The 25300-nt window shown below is 34.8% G+C and overlaps 1 protein-coding gene across 1 annotated transcript in view; it reads right to left on the bottom strand.

The window, feature by feature from the left end:
- LOC129398100 (protein eyes shut homolog) overlaps positions 1 to 25300 on the bottom strand; it is a 283356-nt gene that overhangs the window by 212085 nt on the left and 45971 nt on the right. Inside the window, exons 4-5 of the mRNA XM_055114414.2 lie at positions 15883 to 16075; positions 12990 to 14756 (exon numbers count right to left, since the gene is read on the bottom strand). Coding sequence (XP_054970389.2) covers positions 12990 to 14756; positions 15883 to 16075 — 1960 coding nt within the window. The remainder of the gene's footprint in view (positions 1 to 12989; positions 14757 to 15882; positions 16076 to 25300) is intronic.

Genomic DNA, 25300 nt, shown 5'->3' with positions numbered 1-25300 from the left:
CCTAGAAGACTAATATGTTACATTGTTCATCAAAATATATTCACTATTCCAGCATTGGTGTCACAATTAAAAGACTTAGAGTAAATATAATCAAATGTCATGTCTTCAACATCCATCATCCTCTTTAAATATACTATTTTATAATTCTGTATTTTCTAATCATTACCTCTGCTCTCTCTCTCAATCGTTCAAATTATATTTAAGTCTTTCCACTCCATTTTGACTTTGTTACATAAAAATGCACCCTACACACACACACTCACACACACACACAGACATATGCATAGAGTATTTCAGTTAAAAAATCACTATGATCAGGGCATTCATAGCTTATGTTATTAAATATTATAGTTAAGTAGAGTTCCTCAATTCAACGTGAAGATACAAATCAATTTCCAAGAATGAGTATAGATGCACAACACTAAACATATATTTTAGAATCAACATGACTTATCAACTCTCGGCAGATGCAGAAATCAGAGGTTCTTTCTGTGCCTCAGGGTTGTAATAAGGAATGTCATTATAAACTTATCAGAGTTTCACATTATAATAGAGCTGTTGTTAGAGACAGTTTTATAGCTGGTAAAAATTTCTGATAAGCCTACTTGTAGCGTGTCTAAAAATTGGTTTGCATTATTTTCCTTTATTTGTCCTTAGAGGGTGGCTTAAGATGCTTCTCTCTGCTTCACAAAATTGATTATCAAAATAAAAATAATCCAATGTATCAGAAAATTACATTGACTCAACCTTCAAAACATAGCCAGAATCTGACCATTTCTCAAGCTTTCATGCTGACAGACTAGACTGAGCCACGGCCATTTCTAGCCTGGATTAGGGCATTAGCCTCTTAACTATTCTCCCTTCGTGTATTCCTGCCCAAACCTCACACACTGATCTGTTCTCCATAGTATAGCCAGAGTGGTCACTCACATAATTTCACTTTTCTGCTTAAACCCCTGGAATAAGTCTTTATTTCCACTCAGAATACAAAACAAGGTCTTAAAATTGCCTGAAATTATCAGAATCTCCTCTCCCCCATTATATATGTGACTTCATCCTCCACAAGTCTCTACCTTGCTTGCCTGCTCATCCACACTGTTGCCCCTGATGATCCCAGAAAATGTCAATACATGCCTACATTAACACAGTACTGGCTTTTTGCTCTGTGGGCTTTTCTTCTCCCCTATAGCTACACAGCTAGCTCTCATCCTCTTCAAGTTGTCTTCGTCAAAGAGATCAATCCTGATGGTAGAATGTAACAGTGTTGTCACTCACTCTTCAACCCAGAACTTGTGACACCCCACACTTGTTCTACTTCTACTTTTTCTTTTATCACATTCTCTTTCTCTCTCTCTTTGTGTGTGTGTGTGTGTGTGGTGTGTGTGTGTGTGTGTGTGTGTGTTTTATGCTTAGTGTTTATTATCTGTCTCTCTCCACTAGAAGTTAAGTTCCAGAGGGCATAAAATTTCTGTCTTGTTTTCTTGTTTAGCAATGTATCACTAACTATGGAGTCCAGGACTTGGTGTATTCACAATAAAATATGCTGCTAGTGAAACATGGTTATTATGGAAGAACACATTTTATGATAATCACTATTACACTTAGGCGATAACACTATTGAGGGGTTTAAGTAATATCTTAATTACTGACATTAAATACCATTTCAAAATATTGCTGATTGATGCCTATTAAAGTGACAACTTGTCGTACTGCACCACATGCTTCAAGTATAAATAGATTTGGGAGGCAACAGAAATATCTTTTCATTAATTTTCTATGTACAAGTGACTGACATTAGTAAACAGAATTTAAAAAGTCTGTGGAGAAGCAAGTTCTTCTCCTCATTAGCAGAATTTAGTATGTTGGTCCTACCCATGGGCGAAAGAATGTGTCTCAGGTCTTTATTCCTGTTTTGATCCCTGCTCCCTTGCTTTAATCAATTCTGCCCTGGCCTTTCTCAATACCTGGAGTGAGAGATGCTCTTCACTAGAAGACCCAGCTAAGATCTGCCCTAGCAGGAAAGTCACTGAAGGCCTGAAGGACAAAAATGATAAGCGGAACTTCACTTCCTTCCTCGAACAGTATATTGGAAGGAAAAATCCATGATATCTGGATTTCACACACTCAAATTCCAACGCCAACTCACTGGAACCTGAGCCAAGATAGTCTTTGCCTTTATATCATCTGGAAAGTTGTATAGAGACCAAATCTTCAACCCCAGATCATTCTCATGTATGAAGCAGGTATTAAATAAATGCCAGTTACTATTATAATTATCCTTGAAACCAGGAATTTTTGTCCTCATTTCAATGATTTCTAAAGATGCCCACTGAGTATCTGTGTCGTTTCTTGGTCCAACCATTTCCTCCTTATAAATGTCCTCCACAAGCCTTATTATCACTGGACCAGGTCACAGACAGGGTTATTGGCTTAGGTCCTCTGCTTAGAACATGAAAATGCCCATTCTCATTCATATTCTCAGTGTAGAACTGATATTAAGTCCTGAAATTCTGCTGTACTGAATCTTTGCTCAAGAACAGACAGCTCTTTCCTACATGAATCCTGCTTTCTGGACATCTGGAATCAAGCACTATACTGGCTGGTTACTTTGAAATAAGCCATGATCTCTTACCTTTACATCTCTCACTAGCTGCCTGGAGTCTTGTGGTATCAAATCATTGACCTGTTCAAAGTCACTCTTAGCCATCATTAAGTTGATAATTTATTGGGATTACTGTATATTGAGCCACCCAACTTCTTCCTTAGGAACCAGTCACATTATATTTATTTATTTTTTTAAGTCCCAGGGTGTTTTCCATTCCTAGACTTCGACATTTTTATAGCTTATGTTGCTCTGTTCATAGAAGCTTTCATAGCTAAGCCTTCTTAACCAATATTAACTTGATAAATCTTTGTGACAATTTTTAAGATAGATGACATACAGCCTTTCTGGGATCTCCATTCTTACAGCAAAGCTTTGGATAAAGTATTATGTCTATTAACATATAACTCCTCCTGAAAAAGCCCAAATACTGCTGAGGGAAGCTAACAGAAACAACAAATGACCAAAGTCAAGGTGACATTGAGTTATGCACAATATTCTATAGGAGCAAGGATAAAGGGAAAAATTAAATCTTCAAGGTTTTTTTCACAGAAGTCTTCCAATAGGCAGTGGCATTTGAATTGGGCCTTAGGACAGGAATTCTGATAGACTGGGCAATAAAGGGCATTTATGAGAAGGGCCTATGAGCACTAAAGTGCAGAGTTGTGCAACTGTATGACAGGACTGAGGAATGGTGAATCATAAAACAGGTTAGAAATGAGTGGTAGAGAATGACTTTAGATGATGCAATCAGGGTTGAATATACTAGTTGGAATGCTTAGGATTTTAAACCTTTTCTCATAAAAAAGAATAACTCTTGTAACTTTTAAAATAGAGGAAAGAAAATAATATGTTTATGTGTATATTATTTTTTAAACCTCTGAAAATAATGTGGAAGGCGGAATAGAAAGACTAGAGACTAGAAATTGTCCATTTAGAGAGAACTGCATTAGTTCAAGAGAGATCATACAAGCCAAAACTGGAGTTGTAATAAACAGACATAAAAAGCTGAATGAGAGAATTCCTAAATATAATTCATAGTATTTTTGATAAAGTTTACCCTGAAGTTTAGAAATCCAGATGGATGTAAATTTCATATGAGAGATGAATCAGGGAAAAGGAAATATGGGTAGGGAGAGAGATGAAGATTTTTGGTATTGGGAAGATTACAATTTTATCTCAAGTTTAAAGTATTGAGAGACTTACAGGTGAAACACAATAAATAGTACAAAATAAGAAAGTATATATCTCTGCAGATATTTGAAGCTATGAGTGAAAGTGCAAAGACAAATTGCGGAATAAAGGAATAAGAATTGACTAAAGAATTAAAGATGAGTGGAAAGAGAGGAGGAAGAGAGAAAGAGAGTGATGGGAAACATCTAAGAGCAAATGTTGGAGGATTCTAACATTTAAGTGGTCAGCATGTGAAGAGGAGTCTGTGCATAAAACTGGGGTGGTAGAGTAGGGAAGGAAATTACAAAATAGTGGCACCATGGACCGAGCTACATACAAAATGTTCTGGGCTGAGTTGAAAATGAAAATCAGAACCATTTGTTCAAAAAAGTAGAGAAAATGTACCATTACAGGTAATTAGATATAAAGTTTTTCCTTTGTTTTATGGTCTTCATCTAATCATTTTATGGTATTTTATTTGCTGTTTAATGTCATTCTATGTAAGAAAAATTTTCAAATATTGGCATAAATACTACCATTTATCTTTATGTTGCATAATGCCAGCTTTAATGACAAATATAATTTAACAATTAAACATCAAAATTACATAATTCATATTTCATGGTTCATACGTGCATGTTATTCTTATCAAAACAGTGGAAACACTGAAGCCAGTGGCTTGTATAATGCCTTTACATTGTACTTGAGTCTCACTGAGCTATTACATACTGTGGCTCCACCAAGAGTGAAGTCCTTCTGAGGTCACACACCCCTGAAGCCCACACTGGATAGATCTAAGGGCTTCACGAAGGGCAGATAATGGGTGTCTACCACTGTCTATGTCTTTATCTTAGGGCGCCATCAGAGTGGTAGAGAAGACAGGGACATTGTGACTTGAGATAGAACAATAGGATTAAGTAGGTCTGAAATCTGAACCTTTCTGAGTCCATTTATGGCTGATACTAAAAACTTGGCCAGAAAAGTAAAATAAACCAAACTGAGAATTGTCAAAATTTACCCATATCGTTATATCAGATGCTGGCAAGTTTTCCTGTAAAGAAGAACATAGTAAGTATTCTGGGCTTGCTATGTGTGACACAACCTCTGTCACAACTATTCAACTTTGTTGTCATTGTACGAAATTAGTCATAGATAATATGTAAACCAGTGGTCTCCAACCCCTGGGCCATGGATTGGTACCTGTCTGTGGCCTGTTAGGAACTGGGCCGCATAGCAGGAGGTGAGCCTCCTATCAGATCAACAGCCACATTAGATTCTCATTGGAGGTGAACCCCGTTGTGAACTGCACATGTGAGGGATCTAGGTTGCATGCTTCTGATGAGAATCTAACTAATGCCTGGTGATCCGAAGTAGAGCAGTTTCATCCCAAAACCATCCCCTAGCCCCCCGTGGAAAAACTGTCTTCCACGAAACTGGTCCCTGGTGCCAGAAATTTTGGGGACTGCTGATGTACATGAATTGGTATAGTTATAGCTGTGTTCCAGTAAAATTGTCTTTCCAAAAAAAAAGGAATGGGTCAGATTTGGCCTGCAGGCTATAGTTTGCCAATCCTTGGTCTTTTTTTTTTTGCTTGCTATTTTTCCAAGGTCATGTACCACTGAGATGGGTATTCAGCAATGAAAATGAAAGTATTTCAAAACCAAAGAACTGTAGAATGCACAAAAAAGTTTGTATTATTAAACTATCACAATCACTCTACTGTATTCTCTATAGAATGTCAATAACACTATTCCATGCAGTGACTAGTGGGAATGAAATGCAAATAATGAATGATCTGGAATACTACAAACTAGCACAACACAAAAGCACGGGGCTTTCATTTGTTAGGAAGGTGCTAGCAGATGTACAGGAAAGAAAATGCCAGGATTTTACTTCTGATCTTATTGCTCCTGTGTGTTGGGTTTCAGCAGATACAGTTGGCCCTGTAGGAACACCAGCAGCATTCATTGCTGGGTTAGTTCCAAATGAGGTTAATTGTATATATTTTAAGTAAGTTAGAACAAAAGTGACATTATATATTGTTACAAAAGATTCTGTCTTCCATGCAAATACTTCCTTGGCCACAGGAAAAGGGTTCTGAGTGACTTTTAATGTAGTAAAGTAACTTGGAGAGGTATGGTTGGAAGTGTCTACATCTTACTTGTAGGTTGGACATCTTCTTTGGTGTTTAATAGTTTTAATCAGAAGGAAAACTTTTTCCTTATTTGTTGGTTTATAAAATGTAAATATAGGAATGAGGAGTTTGAAAACCCTGGGATATAAACATTATTCAAAAAAACCCTAGGATATAAACATATGATTCAAAATACGTAGAAAAGAAAAATGATGTTATTGTGTTAAAGAGTTACAGCTCATATTTGAACACTTCAGGGCCCAAATAAGCAAGCAGGCAAACAAACAAACAATCATAGTGGTGACTGGTGCCTGTCACAAAGTAGACCATCAATGAACACTTGAATATTGAATAAAATGATGTGATTAGGCCAGGCACAGTAGCTCACGCCTGTTATCCCAACACTTTGGGAGGCCAAGGTGGGCTTATCACCTGAGGTTAGGAGTTCAAGACCAGCTTGACCAACATGGAGAAACCCCATCTCTACTAAAAATACAAAATTAGCCAGGCGTGGTGACAGATGCCTGTTATCCCAGCTACTCAGGAGGCTGAGGCAGGAGAATCGCTTGAACCTGGGAGGCAGAGGTTGCAGTGAGTCGAGATTGCACCATCGCACTCCAGCCTGGGCAACAAGAATGAGATTCTGCCTCAAAAAAAAAAACTGTGATTAATTCCACTCAATTTTTCTTCTAATTTCACTAAAACGTAAAGAATACTGTAGAAATGTGATTAATGATTTTAACATAAACATAATAATTTCATTAAAAATATGTAGATGGCATGTTTGGACATAAAATATATCTCTGTGTTCCATGCAAGATATATATTATACTTTTTTCAATCGATTTCCTGTCAACTATTATAATGCTATGACTTACAATAATTTTCTATATGAATATATTTCTCAAAATTCTTGTAGTTTATTTTAACCTAACATGAATAAAATGATCAAATATGCTTTTTGAAATATTCTTAATATCTCAATAAAACACATATTTGCAAAAACATATTTTGTTCTGATAAAAAGTATATAGTAATATGTAAAGCATGTAGAAAATAAAAGTAAATATTAAAAACAATATTAAGGTTCTGGAAGAATTAGGTTGCATATGTGTGGTGTGCATGTATACATGTATTTAGAATAGGTTGTATACATGGTTTTACATTTTCTCCTACAGGAAGAGAGAAACAATTTTCCATGTCAGGATTTAATAAAGCCACCATATTATGATAATAGTTGTTTTCCAATTTTTAAATTTTTAATATAATATTTAATATATCAGTAATAATTTTCTAAAATTGAAATTATATTTTAATGCTTTTAAAATTTTTATTAACAAATAATCCTCCAGAAAGATGGTGCCAACTTACTCTCCCACCAATAGAGTGCCTCCACTGTGACTTTCCTAATTCAGACCACTACAATTGGAAAAAAAAAGACTAACAAATAGGTAGTTAAAATTTGTGTCACATTTTGAATTTGATACTCTGAGTTGCTCTTAATAATTTTTGAATATATTTTACTGCATATAGTTTTTATTTGCAAATTGTTTTACTGTTCTCGTGGTCAGCATTTTGCCATCAATTTAAAAGAACACTTAATAATCATATGTCTGTCTTGTAAGGTAAAACATGGCTGCATATATTTTCTTTAACGATGCTTAAGATCATTTTTTGGCTTAGAAAGGTATTACTTTTAGTTAATGTACTATAAAATGTACTCACTATCAACATTTAATTTATAATTTTCTAATTTTGCTTTCACAGTTAAAAATTTTCAATTTTGAGATTAAATAAATACTATTATTTGACCCAGCAATATTGTTACTGGATATATACTCAAAATAAAATAGTTTTACTAAAAAGACACATACATTTGCATGTTCATTACTGCACTATTCATAACAGCAAAGACACGGAACCAACCCAGGTGCCAGTCAATGATGGACTGTATAAAAGGTGGTGCGTATACATCATTGAATACTACACAGCCATAAAAAGAACAAAATCATGTCCTTGGCAGCAATAGGGATACAGATTGAGGCCATTATCCTAAGTGAATTAACACAGGAATAGGAAACCAAATACTAGATGTTCTCATGTGTAAGTAGGAGCTAAACAGTGAGTACCGATGGACATAAACATAGGACCAGCAGACACTTTGGACTAGTAGAAGTTGGGGAGGGAGCAGGTAGGGGTTGAAATACCTACCTATTGGATACTATGCTCACTACTTGGATGATGGGATCTGTACCTTAAACCTCAGCATCACACAATACACCATGTAACGAACCTGCACACATACCCACTGTATCTAAAATAAATGTTGAAACTTTTATTCAGATCATTTAATGTTTCGTTTTGCAATTCTATGTGGTTATTCCTAACACAATTTATTTTGGCCTGAAACGTAGAGAACGAGTTTTCAAAATAAAACAATGCATCAACAGAATTCAGTAAATAATCTTTCTCTATGGACTCACAATCACCCCTTGGATGTAGTTTTATATATAGCATGTATATCTAGACTTTCTATTCTATTTCCTTTTATCAGCATTGTCTGGAGCAATATAACATTTTAACTACAGTTTTTATGTGTTACAAAAACATACACATTCTCTTATTGCCCTTTCTATTCAACACTTTCTTGGTTATACTTTTGCACTTTCAAATAATATAAGTTCTAAGTATTATCTTATTTGGCCTTGTTTGGAATTTCTTTATACTTTTCAAATATTGTACGTAACATTAACAGCCTACATTTCTGAGTGCTCAAATTAAGATATCACATGTCCATTTATATACTTTTATGGTTAGTAAATTTTACCTTTTAAATTGTTCTGTATGGTTTTAATAAGCAGTAGTTTGAATTTTTTGTTGCTTAATGCTATGATTTGGATATTTGTGTCTACTCTAAAATTCATGTTGAAGCTCAATCACCAGTGCTGCAGTATTAAAAAGTAGGGTCGTTAGGAGGTGTTTAGACCATGAAGTATCCTCTCTTCTGGATGTAATTAGTGTCTGATAACAGTGCTTGATGGGGTGAGTTCAGCCCTTTTGGCATTTCTTCCACATGAGGACACCTCATTCTGGTGAAGAATGAGGAAACAGACACTCATTGAACTTGCTGGCACCTTGATCTAGAACTTACCAGTCTCCAAAACTGAGAAATAAATACCCATTCTGTGGTATTTTGTAATAGCAGCACAAATAGACTAAGACACTTAATGCATTTTTTCCATATTTTCTAAATTATGTGTAAGAAATACGTGTACATGTATACATAAGGCATTTTGAACTGTTAATGAGTTTAATGAAACTATCTCTTCTGTTTCAGCATTAAGACACTGAATATTGTTGTGAGCTATTTCTATATTGGTATGATTAGGAAATATTAATAGATGCCAAAAAGATTTGAAGATGTAAATCTTTTCAGAAAGAAAAAACAAGAGATAAAATGAACACATTTAATAAACTATCAATTGAGTGTTAAAGTCTTTTTGTTTAATGATGCAGTAAATTACGTTACTAAATATCTTACCTTGACTTATCCTTTTTATTCTTGGAGGAAATGCCCCTTTGTCATTTACTAGAATTTTATCTGCAGTGTACATTTTTAAATTTAGAATTTTACAACTAAAAATGGAATAAACATAACTCAAACACTCTATTTTTCCTATCCATTGCTATTTGAGAATATTTGGTTCATGAAGCTCTGATTGCTCTTTCTTATATCCTTCCCAAATAACTAGTAGAAAAAATAGAGTTATATTGCTGTAGGAAAAGAATGACAAATTGCTAGAATATGTTCCCTTTTTCTCTTACATTTTATTTCCTTTGTATGTTAAATTAAATCACACAAAGTCATCCAGTTTCAAAGACGTCAGAGAAAAGGACTTTGATTCAATTTAATAGAGCTGTCACCGTACTACAGGGCCAGCAATCACGCACTTCAAAAAGTACACAAAACTCAAAGAATCATGTTGATAGAGGTGGCTCCACGATGCCTCACTTTGTTAATCGCAAGAGGTTGCTCAGAGTGTCATTTTTTTTTTCTAGTGGTCCAATACAAAGTGGGAAATTCACCAGCGGCAAGGGACTCTAAAATTATAGGCTTGCTACCTTAGCTACTTTTCTATTATGGAAATACCACATATGGTGGAAATGATAGCACTCAGTGGTCTACTTTGGAAGCAGACATCTCCCTTCATCAGTTACACATTTGTTCTATATTTTGGCAGTGTCACGGAAACCATTATGTGTAAGAAACAGGTATATATAATGGTTCAATCTTTCAAGATTTTTGCATTGTAGAACATTAGACTATGGCCTACTATATCATTTCTCTACATGAAGAGATTAGACCAGAGTTTTTATAAAGATTATTTCCAGTAATATGTTTTAGTGACTTTATACAACCACTATTAAGCAGCTATTTTAATGCCACTTAGTGTTAGATGTTAGGTGTACAAGAGTGAACAACACAGAAATCATATTTACGTAATGCTTAGTTGTTTAACCTGGTGCTGGCTATCATTTTAGGTATCTGCACGTTCCTGGAACCCAATCTTTCATGGATACCAAACAATGACTACTATGGCAACATCTGCATCTAAATTGTGTAAAACAATTTTAAAAGAAGAAAATACTATAGTAACCAAGACAGTTTGGAATTGGGTAAAAGAAAGACATATGGATTAATTGAAAAAACTAAGACTCCAGAAGTTGACCCGCATGTATACCATTGATTGATTTTTGACAAGGTGTAAAAGTAATTTCATGGATAAGGAATAAGCTTTTAAACACAAGGCTCTGGAACAATTGTATCACCAAGTTTTTCTATTTTCCTTTCCTTCATTGCCAGATAATTTTAAGATGGAGTCTGGAAAGAAGATTAATTAGACTAGATGGTATTTGTCAGTTGAGAAGTTAGAAATAAGTTAATTTGCTCAACAAATAAGATGGTTATCATATTCATGCTAAGAAAGATCAGAAAAAAATTCAAATAATCACTGTGATGAAAATTTTAGGAAGCCAATTCAAAATTAACTAGGATTGCCTAGAAGAATTAAGAGCCTAGGTGAGGAATTCCATAAGAACTTTAGTGGAACAAGCCATTATTATGAATTTTGACAAAATACAAGCTGCAAATTGACAAATGTAGGACTCTAATACATCAACATTTGCTCTTCCCGATCTTCTTTCCACCCTTGTTTATTCTACCCTCTAAACACTAGAGATCAATTCAAAGGACTGACTTTAGCCTCCAGCTACTGAACAGCTTTGGTTAATAAGAAGCACCTGCAGAAGACTAGAAGACAACAGGAAAGGGGTTGTCTAGTATTTTCTAGTCTCCTCCCTGTCTGTTCTTATTGGATTACCTGTGTCCTACTTCCAAAGGCCACACCTTCTGTAACCTAGAAGCTTTCCATTTTAGGTTCTGGTCCTTCTCTTACCTCTGTCTCTTTAGGCCCAATGCTGGTTTTGCTGTTATTGGTCTCTTGAGAACTGTAAGATCCTTAGTTTTCCTTAAACTCTACCCATATTTTAATAAGTAATTACCATATTAAACTCTCCCCAAATACCCAGTTAGACTGTTTATTCGCTGATGTGACTCTGATCAAGACGGTGGATGAACATATTGGAAAATGTCAACAAATGCCTTGCAAATGATTTATTATAATGACTAAATGACTAGAAAGGCAAGAAAAACTGGAAGGAGATTAGGAGATGTAGGTGAGGTCAAAATAAAGAATAGTTGCAATGGGAATGAAGAATGGGAAAAGTGAAAAGCAGCAAGATTATGTTTAAAAAGACCAAATTTAATGTTTTATTTACTAATAATGAAGAATTTGTGCCCTGATTATTTCCAAGAGGTGGCTATGGGATGAATTGTTTGAGAGACGTTTTAACTCTGCTACATTTACCAAGAACCTTATATGTGAGAAATGATGTATTAGGCATTGTATGTGAGTTATAACAGATAAACCACAAGCTATCAGCCTGTAAAAGTACAAGGAGAATACCACATTTAAATTTGTAATTAATTTTATCATGGATTTAAGAAATTTTGTAGACAAAATTATATCATATTGAATATATGATATACCAAATAGAATGACCTGTTCTTTCATGTTACTGAATTTTCAGCCATAAATTACACACCTAAAACCTTTTAAACGTTGGGGTAATATATGAAGCAAAAACACACAACCATACATACACAGACACAAACCACTATAAGTTTATTGTCAAAGGAAAATTAATTTCACTGCCACGAAGTAACACCTGAAAATTCCACAAGATAGAACTTCTTAAAATAATGAAAAATCTTCTCTTTCTGGTAAACACAATTCTTTAACCTTTTTCCTTTTTTACATCCTTACCAATTTGATAGCAATTACAAGGGGAGATTAGTGATTTAAAATACGCTTTAAAGTAAGAACTGTTATATGAGAAAACTGGCTTGTCATTAATATATCAAGGCTCTGAATTCAAATTCACAGATATTATCTCCTTCAATTTTTGCATAGTGCTTTTGTTAAATAAAATACATGAAATTAACTTATATTCTGAATTATATAAAATGAAACAAAAAACTTTAAATTTAAAAATGATATACCATGCCATAGAGGATAGGAAATCTCAAGAAAGTTCCAGTGATTTCCTCTTTCCCATATTAAAAAAAATGCTACCACTGAAGATACCGTTAGAAAGAGTATGTTATATTGTGTTCAACCTGACACAGAAGCTATTTCAAGAAATGAGAATAATAAAAGTTATTTCTAAACTTTGAGAGATCTGTCATAATGAATTGAACTAGTTCAGTTTCTGATTGCTTGCCAGCAGTATAGCTGTCTCCAACCTACTACTGTATTGATCTGGTAGCCTTTGTGGCAGTGCATAAAGAATAACCATCTGTGTCAGGTACAACAGCAGGTGCCTTCTCCATTGAACTGGCTGCTGCCCTGATTACAATGAGGCTGTTTAGAGCACCCGGTGACCATGACAGGCTCTTTCTTCTCCGTAGAAAAGAAACTCATTTCTAAAAGTTTACTGAACAGAAACTGAGAAACTCACCAGAAATCATCAGCCGTTGAGGTGCCAGAATGGATTCCAGTGAAGACAAAGTAAGAGATCTAGTGAAGGGGAGATGCCGGCTTGCAGTGGGAAATTCCTGATATTGCACACTAGGCTGAAGTTCCCATTTGGACCATTCTGAAGAAGTCTTGACCTCTTTTTTAAGAGAGGTCATATAATCTGTAAAATATGGCCAATCTGGCCTAATTACAGACATGGAGGAAGACGTCTGTATTGAAAGTGCTGGAGTTGCTGAAACTGTATAAAATGCAACATTGGTGGTGACTTCTGAAAAATCAGGCACTGAGCCTGTCAATGGTGGCAGATTATTTTTGAAGTCATTTGCATGTGTAATTTCTGAATATGTCTTTAAAGTAACATCCGGATAAATTTGTAAGTTTAACTCAAAGTCCAGAGAACTATCACTTGGGTGAAGTTTGAACAGTGTATGAGATCCTTTACTTTTTTCCATGTCCAATAAGCTCTCTTGATTTAGTACCTCAGTGGGTCCCATAGTTATGCCATATTGTCTTATTTTCAATAGTTTTAAAATGTTTTCTGATACTGACAGTTCATCAGTAGTCATTTTTGAAGTCCAATCAGAATTCATCAAGTCTGAAGAGATAGTTTGTGAAGGGACAATGGATAAACAAGTCTTATCCAAACGTAAATTAACATCCAAATTACTTGATAGGGTAATGGATTCTTCCAAGGATGAGGATAAAATTGTTCTTTTTGCACTCTTTTTAGAAGGAAATAAAGATGGCACTTCTGTGAATGCCACTGATGGTGTTATTTCAGTAGCAGAAGAAAATGAATGCCCAGAAGTGATAGCTTGAGCTCCCATTAGTGCATACCAGCTGGCTAATATCGCTGAGTTCATCCAGAATGTCTCATAAAAGTGGGACTGTTTGCTATGCAAAACTTGATCTGAGAATTCACGAGAGGATTTTATTTCAGTCATAGAACATGTTGCACATGTTTGGCTTAATTCTCTTAAAGAATCAGCAGCCTGTGATTTGATGTTTGTGAGTCTCTGGTTGCTTGAAGCTTCAGTAATAGCCTGATATTCACTGGGATTGAAGGCTTTTGTACCGAACCGGTGCAGAGCTGATGAGTTTAAGATGGTTACCTGTTTAGATATAATTATCTTAGCAGGAAAAATGGGAGACATCGAGGGGCTGAGCAATCTCCAGTGCTCTCTTCTTGAAATTAAAGAATCAGCTGAATATTCTTCAATATCCTCTTGAGCCCCCCTAGAGACAACTGGAGTTGCACTTAGGGAGGCAGCTGTAAGCAGGAATCCACGGGAGAGTAATGACTGCCTGTTTAGCTCAATATCAGCCCCTGGAATGCTTCTAATTACTGAAGTCGTTGGGGTAGCAGATGAAGCAACAGTCTGATAGTTCTCAAATAATAAAGATTGTGTAGGAAAAATAAAATCTGACATTAAGGAAGACATGATAAATGGGGTCCTTGCTCTCCTATCAGGAAAAAAGAAACCTAGTGTGGCTGCTGAAGTTCGAACAGGCATATGTGATACCGATGTTTTGTCCTGGACAATTTGTGCTGGGTCATGAATACCAAAATTCAGGAATCGAGAAGAGGAAACATCTGCAGAAGAAAGAAGACTGTGTTTTGCTGAAAGCTCTCTAGTGACAATCAGTTCTTCGAGTAAGTAGCTTTCCAAGGGTGTGCTAATTCTTAACGTTGCCAAACCAGTGGTTGGGAGAATGTCATGCTTGACAATGCCTGTCTGTTTTGGACCTACAAAAAGGAAAAAAGCCAAAAAGTTTAGAAAAATGAATCAGAAACGAACCACTTTGGCACTGGGATAAATCTCAGGCAAATTGCACTGCCACCTTACATCCATTATATGTAGACAAATATGGTTCTGTAAATCATATTTCTAATAAAAGTACATGAGGAGTTTAATGATTTCACAAACTGCATAAATGCAAAGATTCCTATTATTTACACTCCATGGGAGGGCTAAAGTTAGAACAAATGGCATTACATAGAATTGACATATTCCCAACTAAATGACTCCTTTGAATAAGAACACATGAAAAATTACAACTCTTTGTCATTGACACAACCAATGAATGTTTGACCCATCGGGTTAGAAATGTTAGAAATACTGTTTTACTTCCTCAATAGGCAAAATGTTCTGTTTATATTAGATAACACTATATTTCAATTTAATTTTTTAAAAGAATAGAAATTACATAGATGAAAAATAGACAAGGTACATTTCTACTTAGAATACCCAATAGCCTTCAAAATTATTTTTTCTTCAAGAATTCCTTGCTAAGGGCTACAATTCTTACTCTGATTATCCGAAGTGGCATTGGCTACATGAAGAGTAAATTTGCAATTTAATATACAATGTACTGTTTATAATATGACATCACTTGATTTAGAAAGTTAAAGAATTGGACATGGAAAAAACAGCCTGAAGTTGTTAAAATAATTCACAATAGGAAAATAAGCACATATCTTTTATCTGAGTGTTAGTCAAATAATTTGATAGGAATATAAATTTACCTTAATGACTCAGAGAATATGAAGTAAAGACACATTGATGCAAGTAGCACAAGGCCCTTTTAAAACAAAATGTGCTGGGATTGAGGTCCAGTTGTCTATTCAAATTTACACAGTGGAATAAAAACTGTTAATTTACATTTTTTTTATTGATCCAGAAATAGTATTAGCAAACAACATTGTTTAAAACAAAACTTAAAACAGGAGTCATAACCAATAATGCTTAATTTTACACCCCTAAAAATCATGTATCTCAGAAAAAAAAGATTTTAATAATGCAGAAAATATGCTTTTACCACACAACTTTTTCAAACTCAAACTTCTTAATATCTTACCCACTTCTACTTACCTTGATCAACTGGGTAAGTGTCCATTATGGCTGGTATTCTAGTAGCCTTTATAGATGGAAAGCTGCTGACCAAAGTCTCAGAAGGGGGAACTGTATATGTCTGTGTGGAAATGGGATCTGTTCTTTGAAAGATGGGAGTTAAACAGGTAATTCTCCTTATTTCATCACCACAAAGAAGCCCAATGGAGCAGGTCTGCAAATGACAATTACAGTAATTAAATTAAGCTCAGTTTCTTTGTTCCTAAGAGAAATTGTAAAGTTTGTTTTGAGATCCATTTGCATTTCCATAGACATATTGGATAGCTCAAATAAAATATTTTACTTGAAAATTAAATCTCCATAGTAAATTTTACCCATATTTCAAAATGGACTCAATCCTTTCCATTTGAGATATGCACAGTTGCATGCCCAAATTTATTCTTAATTCCTTTAACTTTAAGTCAAAATACTATTTTTACTTTTGAGAATATAGTTTTCCAATGAAGAATTTGTACTGTATGGTAATTAATGTGGATATAAAAAAGAAGTCACATTACAAATTATAAAACTTTTCTGCTCTAAAAGTCAAATTTAGTTGGAAGCTAATGTAAAATGCAGTATCTGCAACAGAAAATTTGAAAACATATTCTTGTGATTTGCAAATTATTTTAGTTTGTATTGGCTTGCAGTAGGAATGATCTTTATACGTTTTAGTTTGACATGAAAAGGCTATTTCTACCATATCCTATAAAATAGCTTTCACATGAAGAAACTGTGAATGAAAATTACAATAATGTATAAATAAGTATAAATGGACCAGAGAGATATGCTTATAAATGTAGAGTTAAAAACAAGTTATACTATATGAATCATTTTTATTTGTAAGAAAATAATATTTCAAAATGATGTTAAAATACTAATACATGTCTATTTCCTAATAATAAAGACATACCTAATAGGCATCCCTGCTTTAGTGTTCTAATATTTGTTAAAGATTACATCTAATTTGCAGAACACTTAAGTCTTCTTTCAGATGTGGGTGGTGGTTGTTTCACAGTTCCATATTCTGTAGTCACTTTCAACTCACACCAAAAAGTTGTATAAATGTCAGATGATTCCTGATGTTAGATAATTCGCAACAAAGAAAAGCCCAGGACCAGGTGGCTTTACTGCTGAAATTGATCATACTTTTAGGAAAGAACTAACACCAAGTCTTTGCTATTGTGAATAGTGCTGCAATAAACATACGTGTGCATGTGTCTTTATAGCAGCATGATTTATAATCCTTTGGGTATATACTCAGTAATGGGATGGCTGGGTCAAATGGTATTTCTAGTTCGCAACCCAAATGTCCAACAATGATAGACTGGATTAACAAAATGTGGCACATAGACACCATGGAATACAATGCAGCCATAAAAAAGGATGAGTTCATGTCCTTTGTAGGGACATGGATGAAGCTGGAAATCATCATTCTCAGCAAACTATCGCAAGGACAAAAAACCAAACACTGCATGTTCTTACTCATAGGTGGGAATTGAACGATGAGAACACATGGACACAGGAAGGGGAACATCGCACACCGGGGACTGTTGTGGGGTGGGGGGAGGGGGAGGGATAGCATTAGGAGATATACCTAATGCTAAATGACGAGTTAATGGGTGCAGCACACCAACATGGCACATGTATACATACGTAACAAACCTGCACGTTGTGCACATGTACCCTAAAACTTAAAGTATAATAATAATAAAATTTAAAAAAGTATATATAAAAAAAGAAAAGAACTAACACCAATTCTGCTCAAGCTATTACAAAACATTGAAGAGGAGGAAATTCTTCCTTACTCATTCTATGAGGCCAGCATTACCCTGACACCAAAACTAGACAAGAACATAAAAAAATCCACAGGCAACTATCATTGATGAACCTAGATGCAAAAGTTCTCCCCAAAACACTAGAAAACTGAATACAACAACATATCAAAAAATAATACACTATGATCAAGTGGGATTTATCCCAGGCATGCAAGGATGTTTCAACATATGTAAATCAATAAATGTGACATATCAATCAACAATATCAAGGACAAAATCTATATAAGTATCTCAATAGATGCAGAAATTAATTTGATAAAATTGAACATCACTTCATAATAAAAAGTCTCAACAAATTTGGCATTAAAAAATACTTTAACATAATGAAGGTCATAAATGACAAACCCACACCTGAAATCATATTAAATGGGCAAAAGCTGAAACCCTTTCCTCTAAGAACTGTAATAAGACAGGATGCCCACTTTCACCATTGTTATTCACCATTGTCCTGGAAGTGCCAACAAGAGCAATTAGGAATGAGAGAGAAATAAAGAGCATTAAAATTAGAAAAAAGGAAGTCAAATTGACCCTCTTTGCAGAAGACATAATCTTATATATAGAAAAACCTAAAGACTCCACCACAAAATCTCTTAGAGCTGATGAACAAATTCAGTGAAATTATAGAATAAAAAAATCAACATACAAAATCTAGCATTGTTTCCATACACCAATAATGAACTATTTGAAAAAGAAATTAAAAATGCAATCCCAGTCACAATAGCCACACAAAAGAAATACATAGGAATAAATTTAACCAAGGAGGTGAAAAATCTGCAAGGAAAACTACAAAACACTGATGCAAGACATTGAAGAGGACAGAAATGAAGGGAAAGACATCCCACGGTTATGGAGCAGAAGAATTAATATTATTTCAATGACTGTATTAAACCATTCTGCATTGCTATAAAGAAATATCTGAGACTGGGTATTTCATAAAGAAAGTAGGTTTAATTGGCTCTCAGTTCTGCAGGCTTTAGAGGAAGCATGGTGCTGGCATCTGCTTGGCTTCTAAGAATGCCTCAGATAGTTTACAGTCATAACAGAAGACGAAGAGGGAGGAGGCACATCACATGACAAAAGCAGGAGCAACAAAGAGAGAGAGAGCCAGGGAGGGGATGGGTAGGGGACACACACTTTAAAATAACCAGATCTCACAGGAACTCACCAACTACTGTGACACCAGCAGAAAGTGATGAGGGATCCACCTCCATGACCCAAATTCCTCCCCCCAGGCCACACCTCCAGCACTGGGGATTGCAATTTAACATGAGATTTGGGCAGGGTCAAATATTCAAACTTTATGAATGACCATGCTATTCAAAGCAATCTACAGATTCAAAGAAATCTCTATCAAAAGACCAATAATATTTTTCAGAGAGATAGGAAAAACAATTCTGAATTTATATGGAATCACAAAAGATTCTGAATAGCCAAAGCAATCCTAAGTAAAAAGAACAAAGCTGGAAGCATCATACTCTCTGACTTTAAATTACACTATGAAGCTACAGTAACTTAAAGCAGCATGGCATTGGTATGAAAACAGACACATAGACCAATGGAACAGAATAGAGAAGAAAGAGATAGATTCACATATTTACAGCTCGCTGATTTTTGATAGAGATACCAAACGTTAGAGAAAGAATGCTATCTTCAATAAATAGCGCAGGGAAAACTGGATATTCATATGAAGAAAAATAAAACTAGACTCGTATCTCTCACCATATACAAAAATCAACTCAAAATTGATTACAGACTTAAGCGTAAGACCCCAAGCTATAAAACTACTAGAAGAAAACAGAGTAAATGCCTCAGGACATTGGTATAGGCAAAGATTTTTATGAGTATGATCTCAAAAGCACAAGAAACAAAAACAAAAATAGACAAATGGAATTGAGTTAAACTAAGGAGCTTCTGCATAGAAAAGGAAACAATTGACAGAGTGAACAGATAACCTGCAGAATGAGAAAAAATGTTTTCACACAATGCATCCAACAGGGAACTAATATTTAAAATTTTACAAGGACCTCAAACAACTCGACAACAATAAAAAATATAACCCCATCAAAAAAAGTGGACAAAGGGCATGAATAGGCATTTTTTTCAAAAGAAGACATACAAATGGCCAAGAAACGTATGAAAAGCTGCTCAATGTCACTAATCATCAGAGAAAGGCCAATTAAAACTGCAATTATCTTACATTAGTTAGAATGGCTATCATTAAAAAGACAAAAAATAACAGATATTAGCAAGGATGCAGAGAAAAGGGAACCCTTATATGCTTCTGGTAGGAATGTAAACTAGGACAACCTCTATGGAAAACAGTATGGAGATTTCTCAAAGAACTAAAAATAGAACTACGATTCAATTCAGCAGTCCCACTACTGCGTATACAGCCAAAGGAAAATAAATCATTATATCAAAAAGATACATGTATTTATATGTTTATCACAGCACCGTTCACAATAGCAAAGATGTGGAATCCACCTGTCAGTGAAGGCTGGATCAAGAAAATGGTGGTATATATACACAATGGAATACTAGTCAGCCATAAAAAGAATTAAATCAGGTGTTTTGTAGCAATGTGGATGGAACTGGAGGTCATTTTCCAACATGAAACAACCCAGACACAGAAAGACAAATACCCACATGTTCTCAGTTACAAGTGGGAGCTAAATAATGTGTACATATGGACATAGAGTGGAGAAAAATAAAAACTGGAGACTTAAAAGGGTGGGGGAGGACATGGGGGGGTAAATAATGAGAAATTACTTGCGGTTACAATGTCTGTTATTGGAGTGATGGATATACTAAAATCCCAGATTTCATCACTATGCCATATAGTCATGTAACAAAATTGCACTTGTAACGCTTAATTTGATACAAATTTTTTAAAAGCTAAAAGAGAATTTTAATGTTCACAACACAAAAAAGATATCTTCAATATTATGCTAATTACCCTGATTTTATCACTACACAATGTATACATCCATTGAAATATTACTATGTATTCCATAAATATGTACAATTAGTATGCGTCAACTAAAAATAAAAGAACAAAAGAACTATAAAGTGTCTGTGTATAAAAACTTAAACATTAAATGGAAAAATATCCACAGCAAACAAAAACACAGGGTCAACAGGATCCCTTACCATAATGGATACAGAATGCATGTAAATTAAGAAAAAAGAGAAGGGGCCAGGCGTGGTGGCTCACGCCTGTAATCCCAGCACTTTGGGAGGCCCAGGTGGGCGGATCACAAGGTCAGGAGATCGAGACCATCCTTGCTAACACGGTGAAACCCCGTCCCTACTAAAAATACAAAAAAATTAGCCGGCCTTGGTGGCGGGCGTCTGTAGTCCCAGTTACTCGGGAGGCTGAGGCAGGAGAATGGCGTGAACCTGGGAGGCGGAGCTTGCAGTGAGCCCAGATTGCGCCACTGCACTCCAGGCTGGGCGACAGTGCGAGACTCCGTCTCAAAAACAAACAAACAAACAAAAACTTAATAGGTACCAAGATGATATAGTAATTTCTATGAAACATCATGACTTAAAAAATTATTTTCTTTCTGAATCTATGTTTGAGGAAAAATACGCAAATAAGATCTTCTGAATTAGAGCTTTATGAGAATATGGTCATCTGCTTTCATGTGGACATTGTATAGCCCTCTATGTCTTCACTCAACAAATGTTTATTGATCAATATCTAAGTGCCAGTGACTGTTGTAATTGTTGGAAATGAGCTGGTCAGCAAGATAGGCAAAGTTTCTCCATTATATACTTTGTATTTTAGGAAAGAAATTTGAATTAATTATTATCAATTAGTGATAAGTGATTTTAAGACAAAATATCCCAAAATACATAATAAGGAAAAACAGCAAGGGCTGTTTTGGAGGCAGTGGCCAGGGAAGTCTTCTCTGAACAAGGATATAAATTAATGTGAGTATTTTAGGAAAGAGTATCAAAGGCAAAAAGAACAGCAGTGCAAAGGCCTGCAGGCAGGAAAATGCTTAATATGTTTACACAAAAGCAAGATGGACAGTTAAAGAGAATAAGGGAAGGCCATGTAGGCAGAAATGAGGTCACAGAGGTGATTAGAAACCAGATAATGTGGCTTCTTTACTTGTTTGTTGTTGAATTTGGAATTGATTCTGAGAATTATAGGAAGCCATTGGAATATTTGAAATAAGAAAGTTCTAATCTTATTGATATCATAAAAAGCTTACCGTAGATAATATACACTCAATGGAGTTTGGATTCGGGGGAAGAATGGAAGCTAAGGTATATTGGGAAGCAGGCAATGATCCAGGAAAGGGAAATAATTAGACGGACCTGGAGTGGAAATGGTGAATATACTGAGTAAAGTTTGTATTCAGGGTATACGTGGAAGGCAGAGCCTATAATACATGCTGATGGACTAGATGTATGGGGTGAGAATAAAAAGTTTAGTGAATGATTTGTAAATTTGTATTCCTATCAATAAAATAGAAATAAAAATTAAAGAAGACAAGCAAATTTACTAAATTATAGAAGACCAGTTACAGATTGGAGGATAGATCACAATTTCTGTTTAAATACATTAAATTTGAGAAGCTTATTGGCTACCAGATATGTAACAAGTTGAAAATATGAGTCTCTCTTGAAGCAGAATTATTAATAGTTTCAATACAGTAAAGTATGGTTTAAAGAAAAGCAGTGTTATCCCATAGTCCTGTCTAATTTTCTGGTAATAGAGCTAGAAAATGGCAGAGCAAAGATTTTTACCTAAGAAGTGAGGCTCCAGAACCCACACTTCAAACCACTATACTATACTTTTGATATATGAAACATCGTCAAGATTTGTTATCAATATTTCTAAGCTAAAGTTGATTATTTTAGGTAATAAAGCTAAAACAATCTTGTACTCTGACAGTCTACTTAACAAACATCACTGTCAACTAAATTTAATCATCACAAACCATGTTTTAAGATCTGGGCAAAACAGTTTCTATTATCTCAATGACTTTACAATCCAGTGGACTGTTAGTATATTTCACTCTATTGACAGTAACATTTGAAGATAAAATGTTGTGGCTTATCCTTATTTTCTACAAGAAATAAGGAGTACATAATACAGAAAAAATCCAGCATCCTTCAGGTGACTTGTTCCTCTTCCCTGTGTCTTTCCAGCCTACTTTGAGTGGTTTCATGCCATTGCTGACCTCTGTTTACCTCACTAACCTCTGGTTATTTTCAGCTCTCTTTTTTTTCAACTGTATGTCCAATTCTCTCTATTATTTAAGTGTTAGAAATGGTTTCTGTTTTCCTCATTAAGATATTAACAGTTTCAGTGTTCTATAAAAGATACATAGGATATTTCTCTATGTGGTTATCTAACTTGATCGGGAGACAAAAGGCAAAGTAGATGGCAACCAGAAAGTGAGAATAATTCTGAAGATATCATTTATCCATAATAATAAAAAACTCTAGTAATAATCAAATATCAAATGTTAAGAATACTTTGCTCCAAAACATGTAATATTGAGATATCTTTGTGCTATGTTACTGGGCTAGATAAATATTTTAGTTTCTAAGTTTTTAAAAAGATTTTTCCACACAAAATCAGTATGTAGGGTTCATGATAATAATTATAGTTTTTAATGGTATTCCTTTTGTTATGCCAAATTGATTTATATGTCTTTTCCAGCATACTACCAGTGCCCCTAGGCAGGGGACTATGTTACATTTTCCACTGAATGGCCGGGGCTAATGTGATGGCTGGCACATACTGATGTACTCGATGGTCAGTAAACATTTATTGGAAAAAACTAAGAGAAACATATTGAAAACACATGTTTATCTAAGTACATACATATTTCTTTTTCCCTTTTGTAGATAACTGTATTGAAATGAATATTCATTAAATTATCTAAACTTTTCATTCTTTCCTCAAGCCATTCTAATCTAGCTTTCATGTCTTCTTGCCACTAGGACTGTTACAGTGAAATTCCAGAAATCCTATTGTGCTGTTAAATACAAAGCACAGTTTTTGATCTTCATCTTATTCAAATCATCTACATACTTAACTACCACCTTCTAAAAAACTTGGTTTCTCTCTAACCTTCTACCTCTTTCTCCTATTCATTATCAATCTCCTCTGCTGACTCCTTCTCTTTGTAGCCTCTAGTTTGGAATTTATCATGGCTTAGTATTCAACTTTTTTCTTTCTCCATTCTCCCCAGAAGCAATGTCATATATTCAAAAAGGCTATAAAGATATCATATATTGATGAGTCCCAAAATCATATCTCTACTTCACACTTCTCTGAAATAAATTTTTATATAACCAACTGCTTATTTAGAATCATTATTTAAATATCTCATGGGTACCTTAAACATAACAGGTACAGTATTGAACTGCTGATTCAGTCCCTCCATTCTAACATGTTCCTCCAACCACCTGTCCCATCACAGGAAATTTATTATCATTACTCTATTGCTGAAGTCCTCCCTGATTTTTCATTATCTTCTATCTCACACATCTACTCAATACAATGTCTTGCTAATTTTTCTTTCATAACACATTTCAAATCCAGCCTTTTCTCTGAATTTGCTTTGCCACAAATATCAAACCATCATTATCTTTTACATAATAATTGTTAGAGCCTAGCTGGTTTCTTCACTCCCACTTTTAACCTCCTTCTAGATCTTTCTTTATGGAAGAATAGGAATATTTTAAGAACCTGAATAAGATCACATCATTTCCCTTTTGAAAAAACTTGTTAGTATATATGTCAATTGCACTTGAATAAAATTCAAACTAATTACTATTTTTCTGATTCTCAACCTAACCTGACCCTGTTACTTCTACAGGCACTTCTGTACTTTTGCCCCCACCATAGTTACTGTGCTCAACTCCCATTATCCACTCTTTACTGTCCCATACAGGACAAGATCTTTTCCTCCTCATGACCCTTGTTTATGCTGATACATCTGACAGCACATCCATACCCTCACTCTTCCTTTGGATTATTTCTTTTTATCACACGGGTTATAACTTAAAGGTCCCTTCCTTAGAGAAAACTTTTCTACTATCTACATTATTTTTCTATCACAATAACTTTTTCTTTTCCTTCTGACTACTATAGTTTGAATTATATTTTATTTTTCTATTGCCTTGATTTATATGTCATTCCTGGTACATTGTAAATGTCACTAGGTAGAAGCCTATCTCCATTCCATCCTGCATTGTATTCAGCACACTATTTGTATGCTGCTAACCAATTAGTGTTTGTTGAATGAATATAAAATTATATTTACAAAATTGCCTCTATAAATTAGGTTAAAGAGTTGAGCAAGCAAAATGTAAGTATTTTTACCCGTAACTTGTTTAATTAAAATTTGAAACACAGGATGGCCCTTTAGATGCCTTTATATTACAAGAAAAACAACCAACCAAATAAGAGAGTTCAATAGGCACCAGTCTTGAGCTACAAGAGTCATCAACCTTACTCTGAGAAATAAGGGCCACATCATGTGAACAGTCTGTCTTGAAACCAGAGATGACAGATGAAATGGAAGTGCAAT

Source organism: Pan paniscus, chromosome 5, assembly GCF_029289425.2.
Source record: "Pan paniscus chromosome 5, NHGRI_mPanPan1-v2.0_pri, whole genome shotgun sequence".
NCBI lineage: Eukaryota > Metazoa > Chordata > Mammalia > Primates > Hominidae > Pan > Pan paniscus.
Note: the sequence above shows the minus strand (reverse complement) of the source record. Positions and strands in the feature narration are given on the sequence as shown.